This window comes from Geotrypetes seraphini, chromosome 12, assembly GCF_902459505.1.
Source record: "Geotrypetes seraphini chromosome 12, aGeoSer1.1, whole genome shotgun sequence".
Classification (NCBI taxonomy): domain Eukaryota; kingdom Metazoa; phylum Chordata; class Amphibia; order Gymnophiona; family Dermophiidae; genus Geotrypetes; species Geotrypetes seraphini.
Window position 1 is genome coordinate 39,147,202 of NC_047095.1, and position 13,596 is coordinate 39,160,797.

Below are 13,596 nucleotides of genomic sequence, written 5' to 3' on the forward strand. Positions count from 1 at the left end.
CATAACAGAGGAGGGAGAGAGAGAGAGAGGGAGACCTGGAACAAAGATACTAAGGAGAACTGACACTGGATCTGGGGGCACTAAGGACATAGAAAGGGGCACTAAGGACATAGGAAGGAGGCGCTGGTGACACTAAGGACATAGGAAGGAGGGAGGGAATAGAAAGGGACAATTGTTGGGCCCAAGTGCAGAAAGAAATGAAAGATAGGATGCACAGTCAGAAGGAAACGCAACCAGAGACTCATGAAATCACTAGACAGCAAAGGTAGGATTTTATTTTCAATTTAGTGATAAAAATGTGTCAGTTTTGAGAATTTATATCTGCTGTCTATATTTTGCACTATATTTGTCTATTTTTCTATAGTTACTGAGGTGACATCATTGAAAACCCCCCAAATATAAATGATAATTAACATTTTCTCTGTGTATAGGGTGCTTTGTGTTTTTTTTAAATTTTATGGTTACCATTATGAAATAATAAGATATTGTGTGTACATGAAAATGAATGGAAGAAATTGGGGGCGGGGCTAGAGCGGGATTGGAGTGGGGACTGAATATTAATAGATGTCCCGTTTTGATGAAAAAAATAAATGGTCACGTTAAACATAACTCTTGATTGCTCAAGTTAGGGAATTATCTAAGACTATTCTGCTGATCTCTTTCCCCGATATCTTCTGTGAATGATAGTTCCTGCTTCTTAAAAGAAAACGCTACCTCCTGTTTTCCCTTCTCTTAAAGTGAAAACAAATGGAGTATACAATAATTTAAACCAATCACGTCTACATGACAAATGAACTCCCGGCTTCCTGTCACAAATACCAGCCACCAAAAAAACTGAAATCATGGCTACAATGCGACTATGTATATTTACAGGTCAGAGTGTATTCTATAAATTATGTGTGTCCCTCATCATATATCCCATGCTCCTCCTCCAAACACATTGAAACTCAGGTTGTGCACAAGTATGCACCTACCTAACATGGCTCGTGTATCTGTATGTGTGTGGGGTAGTTTTGTAAGAGAAGAAAAGGTGAAGATGGCCAAAAGAAGTTAAGGATGTCACAGAAGCCACACTTAGAACCAGTTTCAACATGTGCCTACATCAGGGGTCCTTAATTCACTATGCCCAGACGGGGAAAGCTGGAAGGATGCTAGGGTGCGTAGGGAGAGGTATGGCCAGTAGGAAAAAGGAGGTATTGATGCCCCTGTATAAGACTCTGGTGAGACCTCATTTAGAATATTGTGTACAATTCTGGAGGTCGCACCTTCAAAAAGATATAAAAAGGATGGAGTCAGTCCAGAAGAAGGCTACTGAAATGGTATGTGGTCTTCATCATAAGACATATGGAGACAGGCTTAAAGATCTCAATCTGTATACTTTGGAGGAAAGGCAGGAGAGGAGAGATATGATAGAGACGTTTAAATACCTACGTGGCATAAATGCGCACGAGTCGAGTCTCTTTCATTTGAAAGGCAGCTCTGGAATGAGAGGGCATAGGATGAAGTTAAGAGGCGATAGGCTCCGGAGTAATCTAAGGAAATACTCTTTTTACAGAAAGGGTGTTAGATACGTGGAACAGTCTCCCGGTAGAGATGGGGGAGACAGAGACTGGGTCTGATTTCAAGAAAGCCTGGGATAGTCGCGTAGAATCTCTTAGAGAGAAGAAGAGATAATGGTTATTGTGGATGGGCAGACTGGATGGGCCATTTGGCCTTTATCTACCATCATGTTTCTATGATTCTATAATCAATCGGCATGTTGATGATTGTTCAGAAAGAATTGCAACTCCTATAAAGAGTGTCAAAAAGATTGACAGACTATTGCCAATTGTGATTCTTTATTGTATGTTAAGTTTATTATTTCATCCTGGTATGTAGAATAGAGATGTTTTAGCTATTCTTGGGACCTACACATCTTCCTGAACAATCATCATCAAAATGAATCAAGAACAGCAAAGAATGCAATAGGGATGAGAAACAATTTCAATATTTTTACTAAGACAAATCTATCAGTATTTACAAGCTTCTGGAGTACTGCCTCAGTAACTTCAATACAGATATGTGTTTTCTGAACCAAGAATTACAGACTTCCATTTTATCTGTTAAAAATCTGTACAAATAAGATAACTGTTTTCAGCTACAGTGGCAAAATAATGCTCAGAATTTAGAAAGTTGGTTGATTGGGCTAGAGAATGACACGAGGACAAATTTTTCCCCATCCCCACGGGAACTCATTTTCCCGTCCCATCCCCACACGTTCTTTTCCTGTCCCTGCCCCATTCCTGCAAGCTGTGTCCTCATCTGCGCAAACCTCAAACACTTTAAAATCATAAGTAGCAACATTCTAGAGCTCAGATTGTGATGTCATAATGCCACATTCCACCAATGCCTAAGCGCCATCCTCAAATGCACAAGCCTCAAACACTTTAAAATCATAAGTGTTCGAGGCTTGTGCAGTTAAGGCAGAGCTTACAGGAATGGGGCAGGAACACGGACAGTGACAAAACTTGTGGAAACGGGCAAAGGAAATTGAGTTTTTTAGGGATGGGGACAAATTTATCCCTGTGTCATTCTCTAGCTTGGGCTGAGAACTTTTCAGCACCCCCTCGTATTTCCCATTGATTCCTATAGAGTTGTGTGTAAAAGGAGTTTTTTAAGTCATTCAAATGAGGCAGCGCAGTGGCAGAAATGTAAGCAAGCTTTTTTTTTTAAAACTCTTCTTAGTTTAAGCCGACATCACAGTTAAAACAAGCTCAATTTTGCTTCTCCCCCTTAATCCTTGGAGGCCTGATACTTAAACACACTTGTCTATCATGTGATAGCCACTGCATATTCTTAGAACTCACCTTGGCGCGCCCCCCCCCCTCCTCCCTCGGCGCACCCCCCTTCCCCATTCTATAACAGATCACCAAATTTGCTAGAGGGGAGTTAACAAGGGAAGGCATGGGCAGGACTAACATTTATGTTAGCAACTTATAGAACAATGTAAGTTTTCCACATAAATGTCACAACTAAGTGCTAACGTAAACACACCGTAGACCTGTCATAAATGTGTCCACATCATAGAAAACTAGAACTCAACAAAACCATCTCCCTTTGGTTAGGACACTCAACAGATCCATGCTACACTCCAAGGATTACAGTAGACGACACAGACTTTCCATTAGAACTACAATCCTGAATCTTAGGAATAGAAATTGATAACCACCTATCCATGAAGAGCCATGGACAATCAATAAGAAAACAATCTTTCCTTGTGACGAGAAAGCTAAGATCCATCAGAAAATACTTCAAAACAGAGGCTTTCTGAATTTTAGTGCAATCCCTATTCCTATCTCGACTAGACTACTGTAATGTAATGCTAATTCCTTGCTCTAAAATGTTGCTATTGCATCTACAGCTAGTTCAAAATGCAGCTGTAAGATTCATATACAGACTATGGAAATCGAAACACATACAAGCCTACTATATGAAACTACACTGGCTGCCCATAACTGCAAGGATCAAGTTTAAAATTAGGCATTACTACCTTTAAAATCCTGATGAGCAATACCCCCTACTACCTAAAGAGTTGGCCAAGAACAAATGGGATGCCCATGTCGGATCTCTAAGAGGGTAGAGTTAAGGGGATGGGTCATGAGAGTGTGATCTCTCAGAGGGTTAAGGGGGAGGGTCGATAGAGTGGGCAGACTTGATGGGCTATGGCCCTTTTCTGCCGTCATTTTTCTATGTTTCTATCCTACTCCAGGGTGCCACCAACAGATATTCCACCAGAAATCTCCCAGCAACAATATAAAGTCTGAATATACAACTCCCTTATTTCAAGATAACACACTCCTTAGACCGTAGAGTTAACTAGAACATCTTATGGCAAATAATTATATCAGTCTCTGACAGTGCAAATGTTTGGAGATGTATAAAAATTCAGAAGGGAGGAAAAAGCCGCAGAACCCCTCCCACACCAACCTTGGTCGAGAAAAGTGAGAATTTTCAAACCAGGATGAGTTGCTTCATCGGCATTAAAAAACCTTCCCAACTGGGTAACATTAAAAAAAAAGCCTTGTGCAATGCAGAGAGCAGTAACCAAAAACTAAACAAATATGTAATTAAAATATTTATCCAGTGACTAAATCAATAGAATACTTTATCTCCAATATGAAATTGGTCTCACGTCGACAATGGCCAGCATTTCGACAGTGTCGGTTACCTCAAGATGTACAAAAAAACTCCTAGAAAATATATACACGCTGCAAAGTTGACAAAGATTAGATTTCATGTGTCCCCCTGTAATTTCTCAGTATTGATACTATATTCAAATCAACAAATCAAACCACATACTATCATAGTACTAATTTATTAAAGCAAGGTCCTCAGAAAGTGCCAGTATTAGCCAATGGCTACAGTACTTTCGGCACTGGCCTCCTCATTAGACCCGCAGTTAATTCTTTTAATATATTTTTGCTTTTCTATAAACTGCTTTTTCTATAAAGTACTATATTTACCAAAAAGTGCTTCTTTTACTAAAGTGCTGTATTCTATAATTTAATCATTTATTAGAAGCTCCAAGAGCTAAAAACTTATTTTTTTGTTTTGTTGTTCATATCGGGAAGGGACCTGTCATTCGACATGTTTTGCCGAAAGGCTGTATCAACAAAAGTCCCTCCTTATCATATCATTCTGTACCATCCTGCGTAAATCAGTAACCACAGTCACATTACCATGCATTAATTGATTAGCGTGGGGTTAGCATATGAGCACTTAGGCCGATTCCATAAGTGGCGCCTAACTCCCAGGCACCTTTGAGTACAACTGTCAATCATCCACTAGGCGCCCTTTATAGAATCACACCTAGCAACGCCTAAGCATTCGTAGGCACCTGTAGGCGTTAGAACCTTAGGTGTACTGCCATTTAGGCCAGGGTTTTCTAAGCCTAAATGAGTTTGCCTAAGTAAAACCACATCCATAATCCGCCCTGAATCTACCCCATAACCATTCCTACTTTGCCGGTAGGTGCCTCGGTGTGGACGCCTACCGGCTAATTCATTTTTTTAAATGTTTTTTAAAATTGTTTTTAATGGCACTTTCAATTATCAGCGCCAATTAAGAAAATTAAATTAGGTGCCTAGATACTGGGCTTGATAGACCTTCGGCCTGTCCCAGTATGGCAATTCTTATGCCGATCTAGGAGCCTAATTTTAGGCATCTTTTATAGAATCAGGGCCTTAATGACTGTAAAATAGATGGTTGTAAGGGCTCATGTGCTAATTTTTGGTAATGGCTGTTCACTAATGGCAACATTAGCGCACAGTTATTAATTCAGAAAGTGGAAAATCAGCCATTTTCTAGCTGCAATAAAAACAGCCTTAGCGAGTGGGAAAAACCCATACAAGGTTGTGCAAAGACCACTTTCTACCACAGCTTTGTAAAAGGACTCCTAAGACACTTGGATATCTCGGATTACCTCTTTACTAAACTTGTGTTAAGATTTTGCAATTGCTATGGGCTTTGATCAGATTACCTACAGCCTGGCTGTCCTGGCTAGGGCTACTCTTGCTATTGGAAGCTAAGCAGGGTCAGGCCTGGCTAATACTTGGATGGAAGTATGCCAGATGTTGCAGACTGCAGGGCCCTATGCTAGGCAGCAGCAACATAGTGAAGCCACACACTGTACTGGAGAAGGCAATGGTAAACCACTCCTGTACTCTGCCTTGAAACGTCACAGGGAGGATTCTTCACGGTGTATTGAGAGGAAGAGGAAAATGCGGAAAACTCTGGTATAAAGGAAAACACACTTACAAAGTCCTGGCATGATGCAGGTGAAGCATAATAAGTCCTTTGGATAATACCAAAGGTGAAGAAACCAGACTTCAAAGAAGAAAAAACCCCTTTTTATTCCCCTGCTCTAATAAATCAGTATTAACAATCTAAAGACATTTCTTAATACATTTGCCAGCTGTCATTTATCATATGATAAATCTTTATTGGTTATTTCTTACACGTCATTACATTTGTTAATTCATTTATTGGTTTATAATATTTGTGTCATGCTATACGTATATCCAGTTTACCAGAAAGCCTATCCTTTTCCCCCATATGTCCTTTTAATCCTACCACATCAGCAATTCCAAGCCCTGCCCTTATCACAAGATACTCTTGCTAAATAATTTTCTTTAGAATTCTATTCTTGATCAGGAGATGTGTTCATCATAACAGATTATAAACTGTCATATGCTGATTGGGAAATATCCTGCTGAGTTAGCTGCTGACCTAAGCGAAACTTATGAGAAGGAACAAACAAGCAATACTTAACTCTTTTGCATGGCAGCAGAGCCTCACATCTGTTATGATGAACACATCTCCTGGTCAAGAATAGAATTCTAAAGAAAATTATTTAGCAAGAGTATCTTGTGATAAGGGCAGGGCTTGGAATTGCTGATGTGGTAGGATTAAAAGGACATATGGGGGAAAAGGATAGGCTTTCTGGTAAACTGGATATACGTATAGCATGACACAAATATTATAAACCAATTAATGAATTAACAAATGTAATGACGTGTAAGAAATAACCAATAAAGATTTATCATGTGATTTAGACCAACGTGGTGCTGGCCACCAAGAAATGTATAAAAACAGGCATGTAAGAGGAAGTAGGTAGAACAGACATCAGAGGATCCTCAGGCCTGAAGATCACATTCTGTTACTCTATATGCTGAATGATTTATTCTTGTAAGCTGTTACTGATTTGTTAATAAATATACTTATTGATTGATACCAGTATATAGAGTGTGAGGTCTCTATCTCGGGGTAGGCCTAGACAGCTGGCCGACCTCAGTATGCAGCCATGACCAAAGACATATATACAAGTTTCACAGTTTATTAAGTATTTGATTAATCGCTTACTCAAATATCTAAGCAATGAACAAATCTTTCAATTTACAGGGGTTATAAAAAACAGATGAACACTGAACAAAACATTTTAAATTAACGACTAACAAAATAAACAGAAAAGGAAAACAAAGGGAAAGGCGGGGTAATGAAATACAATAATAATGATGGAAAGAAGGACGATTATGGTAAAAAAAACAATAGGAGGGAAATAAAAGAAGTAGCCTTATGAAAATAAGCGAAAATAGGCTGGGACTCCTAAATATCATAAGCGTCTTTGAAAAGAAAGCTCTTAAGTTTACTTTTAAATTTATCTAAGTTCTTTTCTTCTCCGAGATAAATAGGGAGGGAGTTCCAAGTTTGAGGAGCTGTAACAGAGAAGATAGAGTGCCGCCGTGTATTAATAACTTTAAGTGAGGGCGTAACTAATAGATGTTGGTCAATAGATCTCAGTGATCTGATTGGGGCATAAGGGATCAATAACTTGTAAATGAAAGCTGGGGTTTTATTTTACAGTAAGTAGATTTAGTTTATATTGAATTCGATGCACATTGCCAAATTAACTGAACCATGTCTAAACGTCCAAAACCTATCAGACCACTTTTAAAAAGCACTTGCCCAGGTAGCAACACCTGCAAACTGAATAAATGCTGCTGACCAAAACTATTCAACAATTTTCAGTGACATTACCTGGATAATGCCAATGAAAAATCATTGGAGACTGCCCCAGCATGGTCCAGATAGCATGGAGGCAGAGTGTGAAATTATCTGCCACCGCTGCCACATCAAAATAACTATCCAGACAACTTAAGAGAGAAAATTGCTGTCGGGACTTTTAAATACAGTCCTTGGGGGCGTACCAAGTTCCTTCAGGTTTTCAGGATATCCACAATGAATATACATGAGATAGATTTGCATACCACGGAGGAAGTGCATGCCAATCTCACACATATTCATTGAGAAGGCCTGATCTAGATAGCAGCAGTGAATACTGCCATTATCCAGATAACTCCAGCAGTTGGTGACATCCCAGGACAGAAAACAAAAACCCCCCATGAGGAAATGGCGAAAACCAGGAGATGATTTGAGTTTGCGCCAGCACTAACTGTTCTCTGCAGAACCTCAAGTGTTGCTTTTATTTGAAGCCACCTGGTTTCTTAGAGAAAGAAATTCTGTACAGAATCTGGCGTATATTTGGTCCTAGACCCTTAACACAGGAGGGGCATGCCAAAACATGACGTAGGTCTTATTTAGACAGGATGCTTGCATTTCAAGCAAGCAAACAACAGTCCTGGTTGAGTAACTATATCAGCGGAGCCATGCTGTCCTATGGCGCTTTCAGAAAAGAAATTAAGACAGTATTATTTGATAAATTTATCTCTTAATTTGTGCTTTTATTCTTAACACAATAATTTTACTGTATCAATTTAAATTTTAATGTCTTTTTAAATAATATTATTTTGTATTTCACTGATTGTCCAGTTTTTCTCTTTTGTGGAAACTGCCTAGAATTCTTTTGATTAAGGCAGTATAGAAAAATAAATTTATGTTATGTTATATTGGATAACACAATGAAATCCTTACAATTATGGTGGACTCTTGAGTTCTTTGCTCATCTCCTAGTCATCAGGGCCTCGCGATGACGACATGCGCATGTATGACATCGTCACGTTGATGCCCGCACATGGGCGGAGGCCCTCCGGCCACGACCTTGACGTTGTCACTGCGCTGGGGGATCCTAGAAGAGGGGAGGTGCGGGGAGAGGAGGAGAGATGACAGCGAGGAGGAGAGTCGGCATCGGCTGCGAGAGGCACATCCCATAAGCAGTCAGCCAGCGCTGGCACCAGCGTCTTGTCGAGGCACACCTAGAATCTGCTGCGGCACACAGTTTACGATACACTGTATTACAGGGAAAAAGTCCTCTTATTTTCTGACATATCTGAATATTCAGCGCCACTATCCAGAAAGCAGCTGATGCTGAATAAACAGGCCATAGCCAGCATTTAAAAAACTTCAGACCGCAGAGTTTAAAAGCTGAATGTTCTGGGTTAACTTTAAGCACTCCCAGAAATGTACTGTGTGTTAACTGAACGTCAGATAATGCAATGCAGCTGGTGTTAACCGTGCCACATTTTTGTAAGATAACTACTTCCATATTAACTGTCCATATTAACTACTTCCACGTTCCCTGTCCATTCCAGCACCACTGTTCCTATGCTAACTCACATTCAGGCCTTACAAACGTTTTCTTACACCCTCTGAATCCCAGCATAAAGTGGGATTAAAGATTACCAAGTCGCAAAAAGGTTGCCCTTAAACATGTAAATGTATACATCTGCGTTAATTTATGTAAATTTTTTTTTTTTTGTATGTTGCCTTAATGTTCACATGACAATAGATAACAACCAAAATTTGTAAGTCATCCAAGTTGATAATTGTAATGCCCAACGCTTTCATTGCGTAAGGAAAATAAAATAAAAATACAGCAATAAAATTTTTTTTTTTAGATTTATTTCCTTGTTGTTCAATATTTTTTTATTGATTTTTTTGAAAAAATATAAGAAACAGTTTTTTAAAAAAAGTTAATGTGGCTTAGGGCTCCTTTTATCGCACGCACATTTTTAGCGCGTGCTAACCCCTGCACCAGCTGAAAAACTACCGCCTGCTCAAGAGGAGGCGGTAGCGGCTAGCGCGGCCGGCAAATTAGCGCGCGCTATCACGCGCGTTGTAAAAGGAGCCCTTAGTAAATAGGCCCTGGAATGTAAGTATTTTCCACGCTGAGCAAAGCTTTCGCCTGTAAATATTTCTCGATACAAAATGGGGTGAAGAGGCCACAACGTTAGTACCACATACAGATATTGTCCAACAAGTTTAAGGGGCAAAACAGCCAGAAGAACACCTCGCCTCTGGGAAAGAAGAGTCGGACAACAAAAGGCAAAAGGGTGGCGTCTTTTCAACCCATTTAGTTCTTTCGTAAAGATTTTATCACTGGTGGAAAAAGACGCCACCCTTGTCCAACATGTTTAACAACACTATTGCCAAATTAGTAGAACAGGCCACGCAGGTCTTTAAAATGTTGCTTTCAAACGATACAATGTAACCATAGGCACTAAATAGATAAATTTGAATGAAGGACACGCCAATATCCACAATAATCAAATGTAAATCTTTATCTCACATTCATGCCGTACTTCATTCTCTAAATTTTAGCTAGTCTTACTGGTCCTCAGCGGGCCACCAAGCACTCAAACTACTCTCATTGTGCTGGGCTTTATAATAATAATAATAATTTATTTTTATATACTGCCATACCTAAGAGTTCTAGGCGGTTTACAACAATCAATCACAGTACAAATAGTTACAATACAAATGCATACATCGGATTAAAAGCTTCTAAAGATTCTGCATGATAAAATGTTAAGTATATTAAGAAAGACCAACAATTTAAAAAGGGGGGGGGAGATAGATTAAAAATAACTACATGAAATAGATAGGTTTTTATCTGTTTCCTAAAGTCAAGCTAGGAGGATGCTCCCACTCGTCATCGGATCCAGTGCAATAAATATTTTGATCGTTTTGGATAGTTATAATTAAACACACTTAGATAAATATGTACTAAAAAGTACTTAGCTTGTGCAAAAAGACGCTATTGAACGGGGGTAGAATCACCAAATCACCAACATGTTTCGCCCGTGTAGTTCTAAGGGCTTTCTCAAGGTTCCCACTCCCTCTTTGCGCCATTCACACCGACCATTGCTTTCAAACTATAGGCATATGCTAAATTTGTTATTTCAATTGTTGTCAACTACTTTTGGCAGTTTCTAAGGAATATAAAGGCTAGGCCAGGGGTAGGCAATTCCGGTCCTCCAGAGCCGGAGCCAGGTCAGGTTTTCAGGATAGCCCCAATAAAAATGCATGAGATAGATTTGCATCTCGAGGCAGCAGTGCATGCAAATTCCATCTCATACATATTCATTGTGGATATCCTGAAAACCTGACCTGGCTCCGGCTCTCGAGGACCGGAATTGCCTACCCCTGGGGCTAGGCAATAAGGGTAAATAGAGTTAGAAACTAAAAGCACCTATAAAAGCTTTGTACTATGCATTGTGCCTCCTGTCAAATTCAACTGCAGGGAACACTTAGCTAATTCTTTGTCTCTTGGTTTTAAATAGTTTATGAAGACCCTCTTTGACTTGTAATTTGATAGGTTTAAGTACAGTTTTGTGAAAACAAATGGATGCAAAAGCTTCTTTTCTCCAAACACTGGCAGCAGTGGTAGAGTTAAATGCCAATGCAGTATAGCCCTTTCTTACAGCATCCCGTACGGGAGGGGGGTCGAGAGGAGGTGGGGCTTTTCCCGGAAATTTAAAAAGTGCATGACTAAAGAGCGGCATAGGATGGAACACTCTTCAACGTGCACGCCATGAAGCAGCCTGTTGCTAAATACAGTATATCATATGCCTAAACAACCCCCCCCCCCCCCCCCAACTATCTTCCACGAAGCCGCAGACTGCTAGGGATGCCACATTGCATCGCCTGCCTTGCATCTGAACGACGACTTGCACCCTCTTTCCTCTTGCTCGGCAGACGTCTCCTTCCCAGCTGGCAATGCAGGGAAAGAGAAACAGAAAGGCAGCAAACGGAACTGGACCGCCCGCCCCGTGATCCTTCTCCTTAGAATAATATCCAAACCCACTAGCCCGATATTAAAAGATGCAAATAATTCCAACATCTCTTCTCGGCAGCCAAAGGGCTCCTCGCTTGCACAATGCATTAAGGCAACAGATTGAACATTTACCTTGAGAATGCAGGCCATGTTTCTTTTTTTTTTGTTTTTGCTGTCCCCCCACTACCAGAAAGCAGCAGGATTCTAGACTGTGATTAACAGTTCCGGTGCCAGACTGCTATTAAACCCTACATTCCTGTAGATCCGAATAGGAGCGCTACAGTGCTTAGATCCGTTAGTCATGATAGCCTTTTCGTGCCTTTTGTCCCGCCCATCGTTTCTGCCACTGGCTGCCGGCCAGCGCAGCGCCTCCCCCTTGAGTCATGTGATGCCCTGATTCATTGCCCTTGCTTGTAAGGATTTTGGCTCTTGAGTTCTTAAGGCAGTAACTAATGTCAGGTTTGTTGGGTGGGGGGGGGGGGGGTATTAAGAAAATCAGCACTGTGGAATTTGGTCATCATTTATAAGCAAAATACTGCAGCCTCTTCAACCAAAATATCTCCCTGCTCCCAAAATAAAGTTTCTTGTGAATAATATGAAGAAGCTTTATAATTTTTTGGCAATAAAACCATCTAGACTGAGGGGAAATTTCTGTATAGGACAGCCGGTCTCAGCAGCCACCTAAGAAGTGGCTGAGAATCGCAGATTGGCGTCCTATAGATCAGTGTTCTTCAACCCACCAGTCCGTGGACCGGTGCTGGTCCACAGAAATTTTCTGCTGGTCCACAGGGCCGGCAAGCCCATCGGGCCAAGATAGTGTCCTTCATCAGCCGATCCACTGTGCGATCAATGCGGCATCTTCGGGCCGGCTCCCTGAACGCTGCAGTGCACAAAGCCATGGGAAAAGGCTCCTACGTGCATCCCGCGCCTCATCTGGAAGCCTTCCCTCTGACATCGCAACGTCAGAGGGAAGGCTTCCAGATGAGGCGCGGGACACGCGCGAGGAGTTACTGCCCACAGCTTTGTGCACTGCAGCACTCAGGGAGCCGGCCCGAAGACGCCGCATTGATCGCACCGTGGACCGGCCTGAAGATAACACCAGGGGGCAGGCCAGAAGGCAAGGCACAGCATGGAGGGAGAGAGACAATGGTAGGGGGAATGCTTTTATTTTTTTATTTAGTGATTGATTTACATCTGTTGTCTGTTCAGAAAGAAATGCATTTATTTCTTTTCCTCTGAGGTTGTACTGCTTGCAGAGTCTTGCTTCTTAGGGTTTGTAAATATTAGTACTTTTAGTTTTTGGTCCTGCATTTTCATGGGGTTATTCGTTTTCTGGTAGGAATGAATGTTGAAAAGCATACAGTGTGCTTTGTGTAGTTTAATTTTCTGGTTAACCATTATGTGTTGTTAATACGATTATATTGTGTGTGTGTGTGTGTATATATATATATATGAAAAATGAATGGAAAAAATGGTGTTACAATTAGTACTATTATGGGGGCAGGGTCTGAGGCGGAGATTGGGTGGAGATGGGCACGACTTAGCCCAGTGTTCTTCAACTGCTGGTCCGCGGACCAGTGCTGGTCCACAAAATAATTATTTTATTTCCCCCGGTCCAGAGGTGTCAAAGGGTTGAAGAACACTGCTATAGAGAATCGCGTCTGCCCTAATGAACAGATGCCTAACCGCCCCGATTTTCTAACTGGCGCCCATGTCACAGACGCCGGTTTGAGAATCAGGTTGCCATCTGCTGATCATGGCACGGAAATTCACCAGCCGTGATCAGCTGAGTGGCTGTGGCAAGGAACCCCCCCCCCCATAAATGCCCTCCCGCCAGAACCCCCGAATCCCCCCAGTAATTCCCATGACAAGAGAGATGCCCAATAACCTCCCGCCAGAACCTTACCCCCTAGAACTTCCGAAGCTCCCCCAACCAGCGACACCCCCCATCAGTGACACCCCCTACACTCCCCCCAATCAGAGCCTTAGACCCCTCCCCAGTGCATCCCAGAAGCAGGAAGGGGAAAGCTTGCCATTTTTGTGTG

The 13,596-nt window shown here is 41.3% G+C and overlaps 1 protein-coding gene across 3 annotated transcripts in view; it reads right to left on the reverse strand.

Annotated features, from left to right (window-relative positions):
- The window catches only part of ST6GALNAC3 (ST6 N-acetylgalactosaminide alpha-2,6-sialyltransferase 3), a 475,429-nt gene extending 463,543 nt beyond the window's left edge, over positions 1-11,886 (reverse strand). For all 3 annotated transcript variants that reach the window (XM_033917256.1, XM_033917257.1, XM_033917260.1), the window contains exon 1: positions 11,684-11,886. In XM_033917256.1, coding sequence (XP_033773147.1) covers positions 11,684-11,701 — 18 coding nt within the window. In that variant the 5' untranslated portion in view covers positions 11,702-11,886. The remainder of the gene's footprint in view (positions 1-11,683) is intronic.
- Positions 11,887-13,596: the final 1,710 nt, after the last annotated feature.